A 19514-nucleotide genomic window follows, 5' to 3' on the forward strand; every position below is an offset into this window, starting at 1 on the left:
CTGAATTCCTCATTGGATTTATTAGTAACCATTTCTATTAACATCTTCAAGCTCTGGCACAAGCATCTTCTCCATGCCTATGCTATCAAATCCCTTCACAATCTTTAAAACCTCTGTCAGATCATCCGCCATTTATTTTTCTGGGGGAAAGAGCAGAAGCCTCTCTGATCCTTCATGTTAGGTGTAACATCTCAGTTATGACAACATACTTATAAACATGCTCCAGAGCTAAAAGGCCATTCAGCCCCTCCAGCCTGTTAGACCATTAAATTATGTCATGGTTCATCTACACTTCAACTTCACTTTCCCATGTTTGATCCTGTTACCTAAGAAATTCTTCAAAATTTTAATGGACCGCCGGTATTTTGGATGAGGATTTAGTGTCTCCTATTGGTTTTTAATGTTTTCTTAAATCAGAAATGTAGTTGGGCAATTCCTAATTAGTGTAAAGATATTGCATTGCTATAGCATGTCTTACCTTCATGAGCAAAAGCTAGCAAGGAGTGTATCAATGTATCTGTTATAATGTCATGGTACCTACCTGTTGGAAAAGCAAAAGCTGGTCGGCATTGAGTGCTGATCCTATGCCTTGCTGGTTGATGGATTTGTCAGTATTTTCAGCTAAGGTGCTGTTTGGTTGTGAGGTTGCAGCTGATAGTGGAGCAGACTGCTGAATTTCCACCAATTGGGACTGAGATTGGGTCTGAATACGGCGATGACACTGGGGTGGAGCATGTGCCTGCTGTAGTCCAAGAGTTGGTGTTAACTCGGCATCAGTGGAAGGCTGTGACTTCACAATATTGCACTTGGGAGAACTGATGCTCACCTGCTGGACATTAATGGATGGCCCTATAGGGCCAGTGCTGTTGAGCACAGTTATTTGATTTGGCAATGAGACACCCTGTACGACAGTTGGGCCAGACTGCACTACTGTGCGTTGACCAGAAGGGTGAGACTGTGAAGCAAAGCCAGCACCGAGCTGGCTGGGTATTTGAAGTATTGTAGATGGAGCTAGCTGGCTGGGCTGCAGTTGTAACGGTCCAGATAATATATGAGCTGTTCCTTGGCCGACCGTCAGCTGTGTGTTTGACGCTGCAAAAACCTGGCCAAAGTTAGTCTGGCTAGTAATCAATTGTCCTGCCACATGTTGGGTAGTTAGGATCTGTGCAGATAAGGACTGGTTGCTGACTAATTGACTAGAAGATCCCTGACGCCCCATAACACGATTTGTGGCTGGCTGTCCAGGGAGATTCGGTGTTGCTGCACTTTGACCAGTCAACATAGTTGCAGGTTGAATTGAAGAAAGTTGCTGGGGAATGCTGCCTGCTGCTGCATTGGCCATTTGCCCGGGTAAAATAAACTGGCTTTGACCTGGGATTACAGCCTGAGGTACTGACTGAGGCTGGATTACTATACTACTTCCCTGGTTTAGAACCTGAACATTGACTGATTTGCCCATGTTGGACTGCACTTGTTGAGGTTGTTGTTTGATCAGATTGGCGGCAATAGACTGAGCAACTGTCGGGCCTTGCGTTGATAGCAGGACATTCTGACCCGAGGCTCCCGCTACAAATGTCAAGTTCTGTTGAGCTTTTTGTTGCTGTAGCGTGGTTTCTGTTTGAATTTTTAATGCTGTCTGAAGGGCAGAAGAGTTTGGGCTAAATGAAGGCTTTGGGCTTATCTGGACGAGTTTGGGTTGGATATTCACACGGTGCTTTGGCTGAATTGGAGTCGCCGTCCTCTGAATAATTTGGGTCAATACTGGGGTATGAACCACCTGGCTACTGTTGGTTGGCCTAACAGCAACCTGTTGTGTTGATTGTGTAAGATTTGTGTTGGCAAAGAGAGAGTTTCCATTTAGATTGGTGCTTGTGACAGTCTTTTGGAACGGTGAAGAAATTGATGAACCAAGTGTCACCTGACACTCTGAAGACGCGGCTGAAAGGTAACTCTCTGAAGGAGCAGACATCTGTGATGTCAGGCCAGGTTTGGCGAACAATCCTTGCTGATGGTGCTGACCAATAGACATCATGGCAGCTTGGCCACCATGTTGGTCAACCATCTGAATCTGTCCAATGTTACAGGCTCTGGGGCTGCCATTGGCCTGAATGCTGGCTATTGGTTGTATCGCAACACTGTTCAATCCAACTTGCTGAATCAAGCGCTGCACACTAATGGTTTTATTGACAAACTGAGTATTCACTTGTTGAAGCAGAGACTGTTGTGCGATTACAGCAGTTTGCTGTTGCTGGGACAAGCCACTGAAATCTGTGCCAACACTCCCGAGGAGCTGGGGGCTGCCCTCGGCAAGTTGGTTTGTAGAGTGCGGGTGGGAGTAGGGTTGTATCTGTAGCACACTGGCCGCCAGGTCAGCTTCCTCTTGCAACGTCTGCTGCGTGATGTTGGCCTCCTGCAAACTCTGCTGCAAGATATCGCAGGGCTCCTCCGCATTCTGCGGAACGCCAGAACTACCTGGTGACCCAAGGATGTCATCTTCAAGGAAGGAGATGTCAACGCAGCTTGTGGATGAGGACACCTGGCTGTTGATTCCTTCACTGGCCGATGCTAGCTGGCCCTGAAACCGAGAAAGACATTTTAGTTCTTATATAAATGGTCAAATGTTGAGAGGGGTTTGGAAAGGAATGGGTCAATCAAAAGGAAGACATAGAGGAGCAAAGCACTTGAATAAGGGATCCCAAAATAACACAGATCTAGCCAACCTTTTCCGATTTGTTGCAAAATGAATTTTCATTACTAACACAAAAAGGGATCAGTGACTGGCTTCCACTTGCTGTCAGCTTAATTCATGGCCCATGTTCCGTTTTCTGATTTCTCCTCCCTTTTAAGTATCTCTGCATCAGCTCTTAATCGAGTGTGTCACCAGGCTGACTAAAACTGGCAAGTCTAGAACAAAACTAAAATTAACCAACTCCCAGGATCCACAACTAGTCACATCTCCTGTACGATGTTACAAAGAGAAAAACAAATAATGGGCTCACACTGTGACAAGGAGTTGTTTGTCAGTCTCTCGTGCCCCTGTAAAATCTTTGATGGAGCCACTAATTAGTGCCATTCCACCCACTCTTTCCTTGTAACCATGTAAACCTATCCTTGAAGTATCTTTCCAATAGTCTTAGGAATGTTATTATTCGGGGCGGCAAGGGTGGCATGTGACGCAGTGGACAGCACTGGGACTGCGGCGCTGAGGACCCGGGTTCGAATCCACCTGGGTCACTGTCCGTGTGGAGTTTGCATATTCTCCCAGTGTCTGCGTGGGTTTCACCCCCACAACCCAAAGATGTGCAGATTACGTGAATTAGCCATGCTAAATTGCCCCTTAATTGGAAAAAATAATTGGGTCTTCTAAATTTATTTAAAAAAAGAAAAAAGGGAATGTTATTCTTGAAACTTCTTTTGCAGTAAGTGTGTTCCACATTATAACTACTCGTGTAAAAAAGCCCTCCACTCTTGTTATTTTGCAGTTCCTCTTGCCTGTGGAAACAGTCTCTCCTTACAAAACGCTTCATAATTTTGAACACTTCCATAAAATCTCCCCTTAATCTTCTCTGCTCTATGTTAACGTGGTGGCACTAGAGTGGACTAATGTTCTGAAGATGGGTGTTCAAATCCCATCATGGCAGCTGGGGGAATGTAGATTCCATTGACTAATATTTCTGGAATAAAATGCTAGACTCATTAATAATGATTATGAAACTAACAGATGGTAATGCCATTAAATGTCAAGGGGAGATGGTTAAGTTCTCTCTTGTTAGACATGGTCAATACCTGGCACTAATGTAACGTTAATGTTACTTGCCACTTATCAGTACAAGCTTCAATGTTGTCCAAGTCTTGCTGCATATGTACAGACTGCTTCTATACGGTGTTATGGGCCATGGTTTAGAGAATCTCAAAGTGTATCATGGAGTTCACCTGACCCACAACTTTTAATAGATTATGGTATGGGGAGCACACGGCCCACTCTATAGGTGTGGTACAGCAGAAATAGAAAAGTATTTTTTAAAGCAAAACAATGTTTATTCTATGAACTCAAGTTAACCTTTTTAAAACATACAGTGAACATCTTAGCAACCATCAATTCAAATACAACCGCCAAAGAATACAACACTAAGTAATCCTTAAACTTTCCTTTTAACATCCATAAGATATTTAAAAAAACTTTTAACAGAAGCACATCAGGTTTAAATTCACTACTGAGAAGTTATCACTCTGAATTCACCAAATGATCAAGAGATAGTCTTTACATGGCAGAGAGAACAACATTACACCTTCTGTGGCTGACTGCAGCTCCAATACTGAAAAAAAAACCTCAGACACGCCCAAGCTTTTTTCAAAGTGAAACTAAGAAGCAGAGCCTGAGCTCAGCTACACCCACACTCTGACATCACTGCAGTAATAAACACCCATTTCTTAAAGGTACTCTCACATGACAACGGACAGACTATTGTTAGATGCAGTTAACCTCCCAAAGCCTGTCCTCCATCTATAAGGCACAAGTCAGGAGTGTAATGGGATACACTCTGTTCCTGGAGGAGTGCAGCTTCAGCAACATTCAAGAAGCTCAACACGATCCAAGATAAAGCAGCCGGCTTGATCAGCAGCGCATCCATCACCTTCAGTATTCACTCCCTTCACCACCAGCACAAGGTGGCAGCAGTGTATATCATCTACAAGATGCACTGCAGCAACTCACCAAAGCTCCTTAGACAGCACCTTCCAAACTCACAACCTCTTACATTTAGAAAGGCAAGTCTCCCCGTGTCTGTGTGGGTTTCACTCCCACAGCCCAAAGGTGTGCACGGTAGATGGATTGACCATACTAAATTGCCCCTTAATTGGAAAAAAAATTGGAGACTCTAAATTTTAAAAAACATTTAGAAGGGCAAGGGCAGCAGATGTATGGGAACATCATCACCTGCAAGCCACCCTTCAGGGTATACATCATTCTTACTTGAAACTATATCGCTATTCCTGCACAATCATTGGATCAAAATCCTGGAACTTCTTCCTTAACCCTATGGGAATATCAACACTGTTGACAGCAACAGTTGAAGAAGATGGTTCACCATCACCTTCTCTCAAGTGCAATTATGGATGGGCAATAAAGGCTGGCCTTGCCCGTGTTGTTCACATCCTAGTGACAAATAAAAATAATCCCCTCTTCTGCATTCACTCCACATAACTGAAGTTCTTCATCACTGGTACTATTCTAGTAAATCTCCAAGGTTATTATTAATGGAGAATACTTCAGAGGAAGTAAAATGGATGGGCATGTACTAACCTTGTCACTTCCATGCAGAAAGTCATTCAGGGCTTGAGGATCACTGGAGCATAGAACAGAAGATAATTTTAAATGTTGTGGTTTTACTGAAGGAAGCCTATCATTAAATATACTGTGGGGTGGGGTGGGAAACATCATAGGAGAATTTTAGTCAATGATTTGAGATTCCCTGATAGTCACTTGGTAGTACAGAACCTGGGTACAGCTGGAAAAAAAAAGAGACACGTTGTTGAATCGCTTCATCACGCCTGACATAAGAATGCCAAATTTCAATGAGAGCAACAATTTATCTTGCATGAGAAAAACATGGTGATTGATTGGTAAATCAACTCTAAAGGGTCACTTTGCCATGGAGAAAACACCAGGGCACTACTGTCCTACATGCTTTTGCTTAATTCAAAAATGGCGCAATGTTTTTGTCTGCAGAGGTCAGGTCCCTACATGTATTTCTCATTCAGTATAAATTGTTGTTCCCTTTGAAATTTGGCACTCTAATAATGTCTGTCCTGATGAGTGCAAGATGAGAAGCTTTGACAGCTCGTCTCTTTTTTCAGCAATACTCAAGTTTCCTGATAGTTTATTCACTCAATTTATGTACAGCCTCAACACATAATCAAAAGGTTATTTGGCTGTTGCATCTTTTATCTCAGGCTGCTGAAATGCAAAGGATAGGATGTGATACGTCAGTTGTAGAGAGCATTGATTAGACCCAATTGGGGTAACTGCATCCAGATCTCAGCACGCATCTCAGGAAGGATATACTAGCCTTAGAGAGGATACGGCAGAGATTCACCACAATGATGCAGACATCCAAAAGATAAATTATGAAGAGGGGTTGGCTTGCATTTCCTCTGATTCAGACGGTTGAGGGGTAACCTGATTGAAGTGTTCAAAATGATAAATAGGGTTAAACTGAGCAGATTCTAAAATAAATTATTTCCTCTAATAGGAGAGTCCGCAGCAAAGGAAGCATAAACTTCAAAATTCGAGCTGGGCTAGCATTTGTAAAGAATAGGCCGTGTCTGATGAACCTGATTAACTATTGTAAGGAGGTATCTAAAGTGGTGAAAGAGAGACTATGTATTTTTAATCTCTAGATGACCAGAAAGCATTTGATGAAGTCCCTCATAGGATGCTGTTAGTTAAAGGAAGCCCAAGAAATTAAAGGCAAATTATTGACCGGGTTAGATAGTTGAGCAGGTACTCTAGTGGGTATGTACTCAAATGGGCAGGAGTCCCAAAAGGATCAGTGTCAGAGCCGCAACTATTCATTGTATTCATTAATAACTTAGCTGTTGGGATAGAAAGGCGCATTGGCAATTTTCCCAATGAGACCAAGACACTAACACTGTAAGCAATGTCGGTGGAAGTGCAAAATTACAAAGAGATACTGGCAGATTTAATAATAAAAATCTTTATTCTCACAAGTTGGCTTATATTAAGACTGCAATGAAGTTACTGTGAAAAGCCCCTAGTCGCCACATTCTGGTGCCTGTTCGGGTACACGGAGCACCTGGAGGAAACCCACGTAGACACAGGGAGAACATGCAGACTCCGCACAGACCCAAGCGGAAACCAAACCTGGGACCCTGGACTGTGAAACAACAGTGCTAACCACTGTGCTGAGAAAAGCTTTGGCAAATGGGTTTCAATTTAGGCAAATTTGGAATCATCCACTTTAGACTTCAAATGGATTGAACAGGATATGTTCTCAATGGTCCAGAGAGACATGGGGTCCAAATACATTACTTTCATTACATTACATAGGGGAGTGTGCAGCGGGACCTGGGTGTCCTTGTGCACCATTCGCTGAAGGTAAGCATGCAGGTGCAGCAGGCGGTAAAGAAGGCTAATGGTATGTTGGCCTTCATTGCAAGAAGTTTCGAGTGTAGAAGCAGTGATGTGTTGCTGCAATTGTACAGGGCCTTGGTGAGGCCACACTTGGAGTATTGTGTGCAGTTTTGGTCTTACTGAGGAAGGATGTTCTTGCTCTCGAGGGAGTGCAGCGAAGGTTTACCAGACTGATTCTAGGGATGGCGGGACTGTCATATGAGGAGAGATTGACTATGTTGGGATTGTTCTCGCTGGAGTTCAGAAGAATGAGGGGGTATCTCATAGAGACTTATACAATTCTAACAGGACTAGACAGGGTAGATGCAGGGAAGATGTTACCAATGATGGGTGTGTCCAGAACCTGGGGTCACAGCCTGAGGATTCAGGGTAAACCATTTCAGACAGAGATAAGGAGACATTTCTTCTATAGAATTCATTACCACAGGAAGTGGTTGATGCTAAAAATTTGAATATATTCAAGAGGCGGCTGGATATAGCACTTGGGGAGAATGGGATCAAAGGCTATGGGGAGAAAGCAGGATTAGGCTATTGAGTTGGATGATCAGCCATGAAAGTGATGAATGGCGTAGCAGGCTCTAAAGGCCAATAGGCCTCCTCCTGCTCCTATCTTCTATGGATCTATGTATTTTAATGGATCAAAAGAAAAAGCGAAGGAACACTGGTCTTTATATGTAGAGGACTAGAATAGAAAGGTGTACAGGTCATGCTTCAGTTATAGAAAGCCCTTATTAGACCAAAGCTGGAGTACTGTGAGCAGCCTGGGATTGACATATGGAATTGAAGTATAGATCACTGTGGTCTAAATTAATGATTGAACAGGTTTATGGGGCTGAATGGCCTCCTCCTGTTCCAATGGTTTATGTGACTATTTTATCACTGCTGCTTTAACTGCATCCAGTAATTTGCTGAAAGTACGGATTTAAGCTTTTTTTCAATTACAGCTGGCAATTTAATGGACTAAATTCATTTATGGTATGAAAGCTTTTTTTAAATCACTGCCAAATACCCAAGTAGACTGCAAATACAAAGTCTGAAATGCACTTCACCTATTTAATTAAAGCACCCAACAAAAAACAATCCAAAACACATTATTGGTGACAGATACTTAAGTTTATTCTTTTGATAAAATATGTTTAATAAGACAAACTTACCAAATAACATCCAGCAAACACCTGCCATCTTCGTCATCCATGACAACTGTGGAGAAAGACATTTAATTCACTAAATGAATAACTATAATATTCCACACCAACATTTAATCACACACTTGAAAGATTCCTCATCATTTAGAGGAATTTCTTTATTATATATACATACTCTGGACAGATATACATCTATTTAAAAAAAATAACTTTTCAATGTGATGGCGATGGAACCTGAAGACTGGAATGAGATGCTGGGAGGCACACACAAAAACAAGGAAGGGAAAGTCCAGCTATTCCATCAAGCCTGCCCCACGCTCAAGGGCCATAACATCATAACTAAACATTTCTTCCTTCTCCTAATCCTCCCCCGACCCCTTCTTCACAACCTTGAGAGTAGAAAAAAAAGAGAAAAACTCGAGACAGAAAGGGAAAAAAATACTGAAAAATCAGCTGATTGAAACCAGTCCAGTGCATGCCAGGAAGAAGCTAGGTTAAATTTCTACCCTTTGCTGAGTTCGCTAATTTCAGAAAGGTTAGACATCAGGGTCTAGCAATGAGAACGAAGGAATAAAATCCAGTTTTCACTCTCTCAATTCCAGTTATCCTGATAGAATCATAGAATCCCTACAGTGCAGAAGGAGGCCATTCGACCCATCAAGTCTGCACTTACCCTCTGAAAGAGCACCCAGCCTAGCGCCCCCCCCCCCCCCCCCCCCCCCCCCGCTATCCCCATAGCCCAGTAAACCCCACCTAACCTTTAGACACTAAGGGGCAATTTAGCATGGCCAATCCACCTAACCTGCACATCTTTGGGCTGAGAGAGGAACCTGGAGCACCCGGAGGAAACCCACGCAGACACAGGGAGAAAGTGCAAACTCCACACAGACAGTGACCCAAGGCTGGAATTGAACCCAGGTCCTTGGCACTGTGAGACAGCAGTGCTAACCACTGTGCCACCCCTGATGCAAAGCAGGAACATGGTAAATAAACAAAGTGAGTTGTTGCGATCTGGAATGTGGTGCATGAAAGAATGGTGGAAGCAGATTAAATAGTAACTATCAAAAGAGCATTGGAAAAATACTTAATGGAAAATATCTTCTGGGCTTGGGGAAAGTACAGGGGACTGGGATTTAATGGTTAGTATTATTAAAGGTGGGTATAGGCACAATGGGCCGAATGGCCCCGTTATGTTCTTTAGTCCTACGAGATTTAAATTTATTGCCATACAGTGCAAAACGCATAGGCATGGAATTAAAATCAAAAGCATCAACAACATCAGACAATACATGCAAAGAAATCACACCAGTTTTCTGAAAGTCACTACATTTTCAGCATTCACAACTAAATCAGGCAAAGCGTTCTAATTGTATGGGAATTTTTTTTACGAATATCAAGGCGTGAACCAAATTTCTGTAGGGTGTAATTGAGAGTAAATTACTTTTACGGTTTACAAGTAATAAGGCCATATCAATTTATTAACTTCAACGGAATCAAAAATTAATCTTCTCTTCACTAAAGATGGTAATCGAAGAATTCTTAAACGCTCCTCATAAGGCTTCATGCCATACATTTTTTTGGTAACACATCTTTGCACTCTCTCTATGAGCTGTATATCTCTTTGAAAGTGTGGATTCCAAATTATGGCTGTATTCTCCATATGTCCAGCTGCTTATAGAGTTTAAGATAAACACTGACATCCCGACTCAAACAGGATGCATCCAACGCTCTGTCTGCCGTGCTGCCTGAGCCACATCAAATTACAAGTCACACTCAACTGCTTTTCTGTGGTTGAATGTTCTAAAGGCTGGCCATCAATATGATACTGTGAATTAGGATTATTGTGGCCAAAATGGAAAACTGAACATTTTGCAGCGGCAAAATCCTGTCCCATCTCCACAACCCGCCCCCCCCCCCCCCCCCCCCCCCCCCCAAAACCGACTACCAACTCCCATGGCCTACAGGTGTGTGGGACAGGGGTTGGTGCCTGGGGTATGGTGCTGGCTACTCACCCTGGCTGCCCTGAGGAGGCCTGCAGCTTTTTCCAGCACTACTGGTGGTGGGCCCACAGGTGGCAGCTTCCTTCCCACCTGGGGGTACAGGGCACCCCACCTCTGCTCCATGGCATCCAGCAGGGTCTCAAGCTCCACATCTGCAAAACGGGGTGCCGCTCTTCGGGTTGCCATCTTGTTGGCTGGAATGAGTGTGTGGGGGGAGTGGAACGCTGATATCGGCTGCAGCCTCTCGAGTGCCAATCCTAATACCGGCGAATCAGACACCGATTTTCATTGGAATAGCTCTAGTTCCACGAGGCACCGGTGCTAGCCCATTAATGGATTGTGAATTGCTCCGGGACCGACGCCACTTCCGACAGTTGCAGAACACCACCAATTCAGTCCTCGCGTCAGCTCTTAGTCTCTGAAACAGGGTATCTCGCCCAAGGGGATATACTGGTGTCTTTCCTCATTTAATTTTTACTCTTTTATCTGTCTCCCTGTACCAGGCTAGCAGGCTCTGATAAAGACTGCCAATGCTTCATACCCCTTCCCTACCATTACCTTCTGAAAATCCTCTAACTCCGGAAATTTTCTGAACCACATCAGCATGGGTGGTGTCTCGACTGGTACCTCCCTCACCCATGTAAGTCAGGTCTTTAATGCTCCAGAGTAATATTGTTCCATTCTACAGTGACAGTCTTACACTTACACTGGCAATGTCCTACGCAGGCTCCTGCAACTGCCCGGAGCAGTCAAATCGTGTGGCGTGACGCCAAATCCAGGGGGTAACGGAAGAGCATGACGTCATCAGTGAACCTCTGCTGGCAGACAAATAAAGCTTCCTGAGTTTTTGTGCAAGTGTCAGAATGATTTGAGGATTTAACATGCTTTGAAAGTTATCCTGAGGAGCTTCAGTCCTATACAGTGAAAGAGCTTTGTGGGCTCCCACAACTCGGAAAGCAAGAGGGCATGGGGCTTACCCAGACTGTCTGGAGCTGGGTTCAAACCCTGCACTGTCTGACCCAGAGCTTGGAATGTTATCACTGAATCATGGACTCCCGTGTCTTTCGACACTCCAAAAATTGCCACTTCTGGACTCGGAACCACCTCCACCCTAAGACATCACCTCAGCGAACCCCCGCCAAAACATGTGGACATGGTTCGTTGGCCCCCGTGCACCACCCACACCAATCCTCCACCCCCTCAAAAAACCAGCTCATTCTGGCCACCGTCATATGCTCCCTGTGGACTACCTGGAACTGAATAATGCTAAGCCTAACGCACAAAGAGGATGCATTCATCCTTCTCAGAACCACCTCCCATAACCCAGCCTCCAGCACCCTCCCCAACTATTCCTCCCACTTTCACTTACCTTCTCCTATCGGGGCGCCTTCCCAGTCCATTAATTTGTTGTAAATCTCCAATACCCTGCCTTCACTAATCCCTGTCTTCGACACCACCTTGTCCTGCAACCCCAGGGATGGCAGGTCAGGAAAGGACGGCACCTGTTTCCTCACATAGTCCCAAACCTGTAAGTACCGGAACCCATTCCCATTGGGCGGCTCATACTCCATACCAACCCCTCTAAGCTCGAAAGGCTGCCCCCCCCATGAGCAGGTCTCCAAACTGCTTGATCCATGCCCGCCGCCACCCCCAGAACCCTGCGTCCTGCCCCCCCAGAACCCCGCGTCCTGCCCCCCCGGAACCCCGCATCCTGCCCCCCCGGAACCCCGCGTCCTGCCCCCCGGAACCCCGCGTCCTGCCCCCCCGGAACCCCGCATCCTGCCCCCCCGGAACCCCGCATCCTGCCCCCCCGGGACCCCACGTCCTACCCCGCCCCCCCCCGGAACCCTGCATCCTGCCCCCCCCCGGAACCCTGCATCCTGCCCCCCCCGGAATCTCGCATCCTGTCCCCACCCCGGAACCCCGCATCCTGCCCCCCCAGACCCCGTGTTCTGCTCCCCCCGAAACAAACCTGTGATTCCCACAAATCGGAGTCGAAACCGAGGCCCCCTTCAGTCTGAAGTGCTGATGCCACTGTCCCATGCCCTCAGGGCTGCCACCACTACCGGACTTGTGGAGTATCTGGCCGGCGAGAATGGCAGAAGCGCCGTCAACAGTGCTCCCAAGCTCGTGCCCTTACACGAGCCTTCCTCCATCTGCTCCCATACCGACTGCTCCCCCACTACCCACTTCCTTACCATGGCTATATTTGCTGCCCAGTAATAGTTCATTAAGTTTGGCAAGGCCTAGGCAGCACGATGGCACGGTGGTTAGCATTCATGCCTACGCTGCTGAGGACCTGGGTTCGAAGCCCGGCCCTGGGTCACTGCCCGAGTGGAGTTTGCACATTCTCCCCGTGTTTGCGTGGGTTTCACCCCCAAAACCCAAAGATGTGCAGGGTAAGTGGATTGGCCACGCTAAATTGCCCCTTAATTGGAAAAAAATAATTGGGTACTCTAATTTTATATTTTAAAAAAAGTTTGGCAAGGCCAGCCTGCCCTTCCCACGTTCCCGCTCCAGCAGCACCTTCTTCACCCAAGGGGCTTTTGCCGCCCTCACAAATCCCTAGATCAATGTATTGATTTTCCTAAAGAATGCCTTTGAAATAAAAATCGGAAGGTTCTGGAACACGAATAGAAACATCGGGACTCCGTCATCTTCATGGACTGCACCCGCCCCGCCAATGACAAAGTGAGCATGCCACCTGGATGCCCAGTTACCTGAAACTCGCCCCACTATCTTAAACGACAGCTCGCCCCACCTCCTCTCCTGCCACCTCGCATGGATCCGAAAGATCTCATTCTAGCCCATGTTTGGAAGCAAATGGACGTATTAGTGAGAGGCAGCATGGTTTTGTGAAGGGGAGGTCGTGTCTCACTAACTTGATAGAGTTTTTCGAGGAGGTCACTAAGATGATGGATGCAGGTATGGCAGTGGATGTTGTCTATATGGACTTCAGTAAGGCCTTTGACAAGGTCCCTCATGGTAGACTAGTACAAAAGGTGAAGTCACACGGGATCAGGGGGGAGCTGGCAAGGTGGATACAGAACTGGCTAGGTCATAGAAGGCAGAGAGTAGCAATGGAAGGATGCTTTTCTAATTGGAGGGCTGTGACCAGTGGTGTTCCACAGGGATCAGTGCTGGGACCTTTGCTCTTTGTAGTATATATAAATGATTTGGAGGAAAATGTAACTGGTCTGATTAGTAAGTTTGCAGACGACACAAAGGTTGGTGGAATTGCGGATAGCGATGAGGACTGTCAGGAGGATACAGCAGGATTTAGATTGTTTGGAGACTTGGGCGGAGAGATGGCAGATGGAGTTTAATCCGGACAAATGTGAGGTAATGCATTTTGGAAGGGTAGGTAGGGAATATACAGTGAATGGTAGAACCCTCAAGAGTATTGAAAGTCAAAGAGATCTAGGAGTACAGGTCCACAGGTCATTGAAAGGGGCAACACAGGTGGAGAAGGTAGTCAAGAAGGCATACGGCATGCTTGCCTTCATTGGCCGGGGCATTGAGTATAAGAATTGGCAAGTCATGTTGCAGCTGTATAGAAGCTTAGTTAGGCCAGACTTGGAGTATAGTGTTCAATTCTGGTCGCCACACTACCAGAAGGATGTGGAGGCTTTAGAGAGGGTGCAGAAGTGATTTACCAGAATGTTGCCTGGTATGGAGGGCATTAGCTATGAGGAGCGGTTGAATAAACTCGGTTTGTTCTCACTGGAACGAAGGAGGTTGAGGGGAGACCTGATAGAGGTCTACAAAATTATGAGGGGCATAGACAGAGTGGATAGTCAGAGGCTTTTCCCCAGGGTAGAGGGGTCAATTACTAGGGGGCATAGGTTTAAGGTGAGAGGAGCAAGGTTTAGAGTAGATGTACGAGGCAAGTTTTTTACGCAGAGGGTAGTGGGTGCCTGGAACTCGCTACCGGAGGAGGTGGTGGAAGCAGGGACGATAGTGACATTTAAGGGGCATCTTGACAAATACATGAATAGGATGGGAATAGAGGGATACGGACCCAGGAAGTGTAGAAGATTGTAGTTTAGTCGGGCAGCATGGTCGGCACGGGCTTGGAGGGCCGAAGGGCCTGTTCTTGTGCTGTACATTTCTTTGTTCTTTGTTCTTGTTGTTCTTAACTTGTACCCAGAGAACCGGCCGAATTCCACCAAAATGTCCATGATACCTCCAATACAATGCAATAGGTCCGATATGTAGAGCAACAGGTCATCCGCATATAGTGAAACCAGTCCTCTGGCACCTTTCCTGAGGCCAGAGAGGAATTAAAAATTGGGCTCAGAGCCCCTGCAATCTCCTCCCTCACTTCCCACAGCAACCTGGGACACAATTCATCCGGACCTGGAGATTTGCCCACTGAAAGCCTGCCAACACCTCCGAGACCTTGTCACTCCCTATGACAATTTGCTCAAGAACCTCAGTCTCTCTCCCCGAGTTCTATATCTACCTCCTCATTGTCTTGGGTGAAGACAGATATGAAGTATTCATTCAACACCCTACCAATGTCCTCTGGCTCCACCCACAAATTTCTCTGTTGTTCCTAATGAGCCCTACTCTTTCCCTGGTAATCTTCTTCCCATTAGAAGTAGCATCATGAAAGATTGCAAATACCAGAATGAGGAGATGAGTATTTTAACATACTGATTTGTTGAGATCTGATATGGTATACACAGCCTAAAAGCAAGGAGGAATCAGGTTCAATAGTAACTACCATAGAATAGAATCCATAGAATCCCTACTGTGCAGAAGGCCATTCGGCCCATCGAGTCTGCATCAACCATCCAAGACAACCCGACCTCGGCCCACTCCGCCGCCCTATCCCCATAACCCCACCTAATCTCCACACCTGCGGACACTAAGGGCAAGTTAGCATGGCCAATCCACCTAACCTGTACATCTTTGGACTGCGGGAGGAAACCGGAGCACCCGGAGGAAACTCACGCAGACATGGGGAGAATGTGCAAATTCCACACAGTCACCCAAGGCTGGAATCGAAGCCGGGTGCCTGGCGCTGTGAGGCATGCAATTTACAAAAGGAAATTGAATAAATAGTTGAAAAAGAACATTTGCAGACCTCTAAAAAAGGACAAGGGATTGAGACTAGTTGAGCCAGCACAGCCACAGTGGTGCTCTATCATTCTCTTCAGTTTCTCTTTTCATTGCCAATTGTTTGAGTAAAGGAGAGAGGGAAAGGAAAAAAAAATTAGGTGGACTCCTTACCAATGTGGATTCGGATTAGCTGATTAAATATGGGACCCATTCTTAAGATTGGCCTCAATATAGGAGCACCTTAGAATCTTCACTGAACAGTCCATACTTACGGAACCACGCACAAGAAACTCACATATTTCAGATGCCGCTCCATCCAGTGTAGATCAGCCCTGGGAATGCATTGACTGCATAGAAAGATTCACACAGTCCTCCCAATACTGTCTTCAACAATGCATCTTCCTTCTGGGGTTTGTCCAGATCCTGCTTATGAAGTTCATCAGATGACCACAAAGCATCTTCAAATGGGGGCTTGAGAGGTTTTGAACTCTATTTCTATGTAAAAAACTAGAAACAACAATAGAACAATTTCTAACCTTCTTACATATGTTATGCCCCAACATCATAGTGAAGAGTTTTCTTCAAAACATGAAATTGAAAGTGCAAATTAATTCATCAAATTGGTCGTGACTGGAATAAACTTGGCATTCCATGGTTACATTGTCTTTATACAACCTTTGTAGCAGCAATGCTTTGAACGGAATATAATTAGAAACATGGAAGTACTTTTAGGCAACCATCTCTCATCTACATTAGAGTACACGAGAAATCTTGCTACCTGATCATTCTCTCAGCATCTTGCCTGAATCCTTACATCACAAACGCGCAATAAAGAGGGCTAAAAGGGGTCATGAAATATCTTTGGCTAACAGGGTTAAGGAAAATCCCAAAGCCTTTTTTTCGTATATAAGGAGCAAGAGGGTAACTAGAGAAAGGATTGGCCCACTCAAAGACAAAAGAGGGAATTTATGCGTGGAGTCAGAGGAAACGGGTGAGATTCTTAATGAGTACTTTGCATCGGTATTCACCAAGGAGAGGGACATGACGGATGTTGAGGCTAGGGATGGATGTTTAAATACTCTAGGTCAAGTCGGCAGAAGGAAGGGGGAAGTTTGGGGTATTCTAAAAGGCATTAAGGTGGACAAGTCCCCAGGTCCGGATGGGATCTATCCCAGGTTTCTGAGGGAAGCGACGGACGAAATAGCTGGGGCCTTTGCAGCATCCTTGAGCACGGGTGAGGTCCCGGAGGACTGGAGAATTGCTAATGTTGTCCCTTTGTTTAAGAAGGGTAGCAGGGATAATCCAGGGAATTATAGACCTGTGAGCTTGACGTCAGTGGTAGGCAAACTGTTGGAGAAGATACTGAGGGATAGGATCTGCTCACATTTGGAAGAAAATAAACTTATCAGTGATAGGCAGCATGGTTTTGTGCAGGGACGGTCATGTCTTACAAACCTAATAGAATTCTTTGAGGAAGTGACAAAGTTAATTGATAAGGGAAGGGCTGTAGATGTCATATATATGGACTTCAGTAAGGCATTTGATAAAGTTTCCCATGACAGGTTGGTGGAAAAAGTGAAGACCTATGGGGTTCAGGGTGTACTAGCTAGATGGATAAAGAACTGGCTGGGCAACAGGAGACAGAGAGTAGTGGTGGAAGGGAGTGTCTCAAAATGGAGAAAGGTGACTAGTGGTGTTCCACAGGGATCCGTGCTCGGACCACTGTTGTTTGTGATAAACATAAATGATCTGGACGAAGGTATAGGTGGTCTAATTAGCAAGTTTGCAGATGATACCAAGATTGGTGGAGTTGCAGATAGCGAGGAGGACTGTCAGAGAATACAGCAAAATATAGATAGATTGGAGAGTTGGGCAGAGAAATGGCAGATGGAGTTCAATCCAGGCAAATGCGAGGTGATGCATTTTGGAAGATCTTATTCAAGAGTGGACTATACGGTCAATGGAAGTGTCCTGGGGAAAATTGATGTACAGAGAGATCTGGGAGTTCAGGTCCATTGTACCCTGAAGGTGGCAACGCAGGTCGATAGAGTGGTCAAGAAGGCATATAGCATGCTTGCGTTCATCGGACGGGGTACTGAGTACAAGAGTCGGCAGGTCATGTTAGTTACAGTATAGGACTTTGGTTAGGCCACATTTGAAATACTGCGTGCAGTCTGGTCGCCACATTACCAGAAGGATGTAGATGCTTTAGAGAGGGTGCAGAGGAGGTTCACCAGGATGTTGCCTGGTATGGAGGGTGCTAGCTATGAAGAAAGGTTGAGTAGATTAGGATTGTTTTCATTGGAAAGACGGAGGTTGAGGGGGGACCTGATTGAGGTCTACAAAATTATGAGAGGTATGAACAGGATGGATAGCAACAAGCTTTTTCCAAGAGTGGGGGTGTCATAAGAGTATGGCCCTAAGCCCTGAGTTAGCATGGAGGGACTCAAAGCCCCCAAAATCAGAGGCCTGGGTCAGTGACATGGCTGGCTTCCTCAGTCTTGAGAGAATCAAGTTCCCCCATAAGAGGGTCAATGCGAGGGTTCGTCCAGAGGTGGCAGCCGTTTGTCGGCCACATTTTGGGAGACTTATTGGACAGCTTTTTCTTTTTTTTTTAATAAACAATTTTAATGAGGTATTTTTGGCATTACAAACAGCAACACTATAAAAACAATGTACAAAGAACAATAGACATAGTGCAATCACCGACTCCCATCCCGCCAAGACCCACCTTTTGACTCCCTATTCTACGCTACCCTAACCCCCCCCCCCCTTGCTGACGATTAATTCTCCGCGAAGAAGTCGATGAATGGTTGCCGCCCCCGGGTGAACCCTAACATTGACCCTCTCAATGCGAACTTAATCTTTTCTAGGCCGAGAAAGCTCGCCACGTCAGTTAGCCAGGTCTCCGACTTCGGGGCTTTGAGTCCCTCCAAGCCAGCACCGCCCCCACCACCCACTTCCTTATCATGGCTATGTTAGCCGCCCAGTAATAATTACTAAGATTCGGCAGCGCAAGCACCCCCCTCGCCCCCCCCCCCCCCGATTCCGCTCGAGCCCCCCCCCCCCACCCCCGATTCCGCTCGAGCATCACCTTCTTCACTCGCGGGGACTTACCCCCACACAAAGCCCAGGATGATTTTATTAACCCTCAGAAAAAAGGACCGCGGGATGAAAATTGGTAGACACTGAAATACAAACAGAAATCTCAGTAGGACCGTCATTTTGACCGTCTGCACTCTCCCAGCTAACGACAGCGGGAGCGCATCCCATCTCCGGAACTCGCCCCTTATCTGTTCAACCAACTGGGACAAGTTCAACTTGTGTAACCGGCCCCAGTCGCGCGCCACTTGTACCCCTAAGTACCTGAAACTGGCCCCTACTAACCTAAACAGCAGCTCCCTCAGCCGACCCTCCTGACCCCTCGCCTGGACTACAAACATCTCGCTCTTTGTCATATTCAGTTTATACAAATGGTTCGAAGTGGGCGTTTTGAGAGAGTGTTGGCGTCGGTGGTTGGAAGGACGGGGCCTCGTTGGGGGGAGGGGAGATGGGAGGCCCGAGGTGGGGGAGCTGGGATTAGGCCGCAAAAGGGAGCTGCGCCAGAGAGGGCGGGGCCGGTTTGATGGAAAGCGTGGGCTTTTGCCCATGCTGGGGAAGGAAGGGGTGGGGATAGGGGGGAAGGGCGGTGTTGGAGAGGAGCGCCCGCTGGTGGACAGGAAGGGGGGGGGGGGAGAGAGACTACCACACTGGGGGGTCGATGGAGTGGCGGGATGGCTGGGGTCAGCAGGAGTCAGCTAATTTACGTGAGTGCTATGGGGGGAGCAACGCAGCTAGGGGTGGGACCTATCTGGGGAGGGGGGGGGGCTGGGTTGCTGCTGCATTGGCCAAAGGGGAGCTGGAGCTCAGAGAGAGAGTTGGGGCGGGGGTCTGCCGCTGGGGGGAATGGAGAGTGCGGGAGACGCGGGCACGTGGCTGGCCTAGAATAGGGGTTGACTAACCAGCAAGGGGGGGGGGGGGGCGGGAAGCCCCCTGATCCGGCTGATAACTTGGAATGTGAGACGCCTGAACGGGCCAGTCAAGAGGGCCCGTGTGTTCGCTCACCTGAAGGGACTGAAGGCAGATGTGGTTATGTTCCAGGAGACGCAT

At 46.5% G+C, this 19514-nt stretch overlaps 1 protein-coding gene across 6 annotated transcripts in view; it reads right to left on the bottom strand.

Moving 5' to 3' along the window:
- The window catches only part of LOC140398702 (BRD4-interacting chromatin-remodeling complex-associated protein-like), a 215432-nt gene that overhangs the window by 158277 nt on the left and 37641 nt on the right, over positions 1 to 19514 (bottom strand). For 5 of the 6 annotated variants that reach the window (XM_072487720.1, XM_072487732.1, XM_072487744.1 and 2 more), the window contains 5 exons: positions 15661 to 15872; positions 11005 to 11113; positions 8308 to 8353; positions 5303 to 5345; positions 542 to 2575 (listed from right to left, as the gene is read on the bottom strand). In XM_072487720.1, the coding sequence (XP_072343821.1) occupies positions 542 to 2575; positions 5303 to 5345; positions 8308 to 8348 (2118 nt within the window). In that variant the 5' untranslated portion in view covers positions 8349 to 8353; positions 11005 to 11113; positions 15661 to 15872. The remainder of the gene's footprint in view (positions 1 to 541; positions 2576 to 5302; positions 5346 to 8307; positions 8354 to 11004; positions 11114 to 15660; positions 15873 to 19514) is intronic. The other variant, XM_072487729.1, reaches the window with a different exon arrangement.

Source organism: Scyliorhinus torazame, chromosome 2, assembly GCF_047496885.1.
Source record: "Scyliorhinus torazame isolate Kashiwa2021f chromosome 2, sScyTor2.1, whole genome shotgun sequence".
Classification (NCBI taxonomy): domain Eukaryota; kingdom Metazoa; phylum Chordata; class Chondrichthyes; order Carcharhiniformes; family Scyliorhinidae; genus Scyliorhinus; species Scyliorhinus torazame.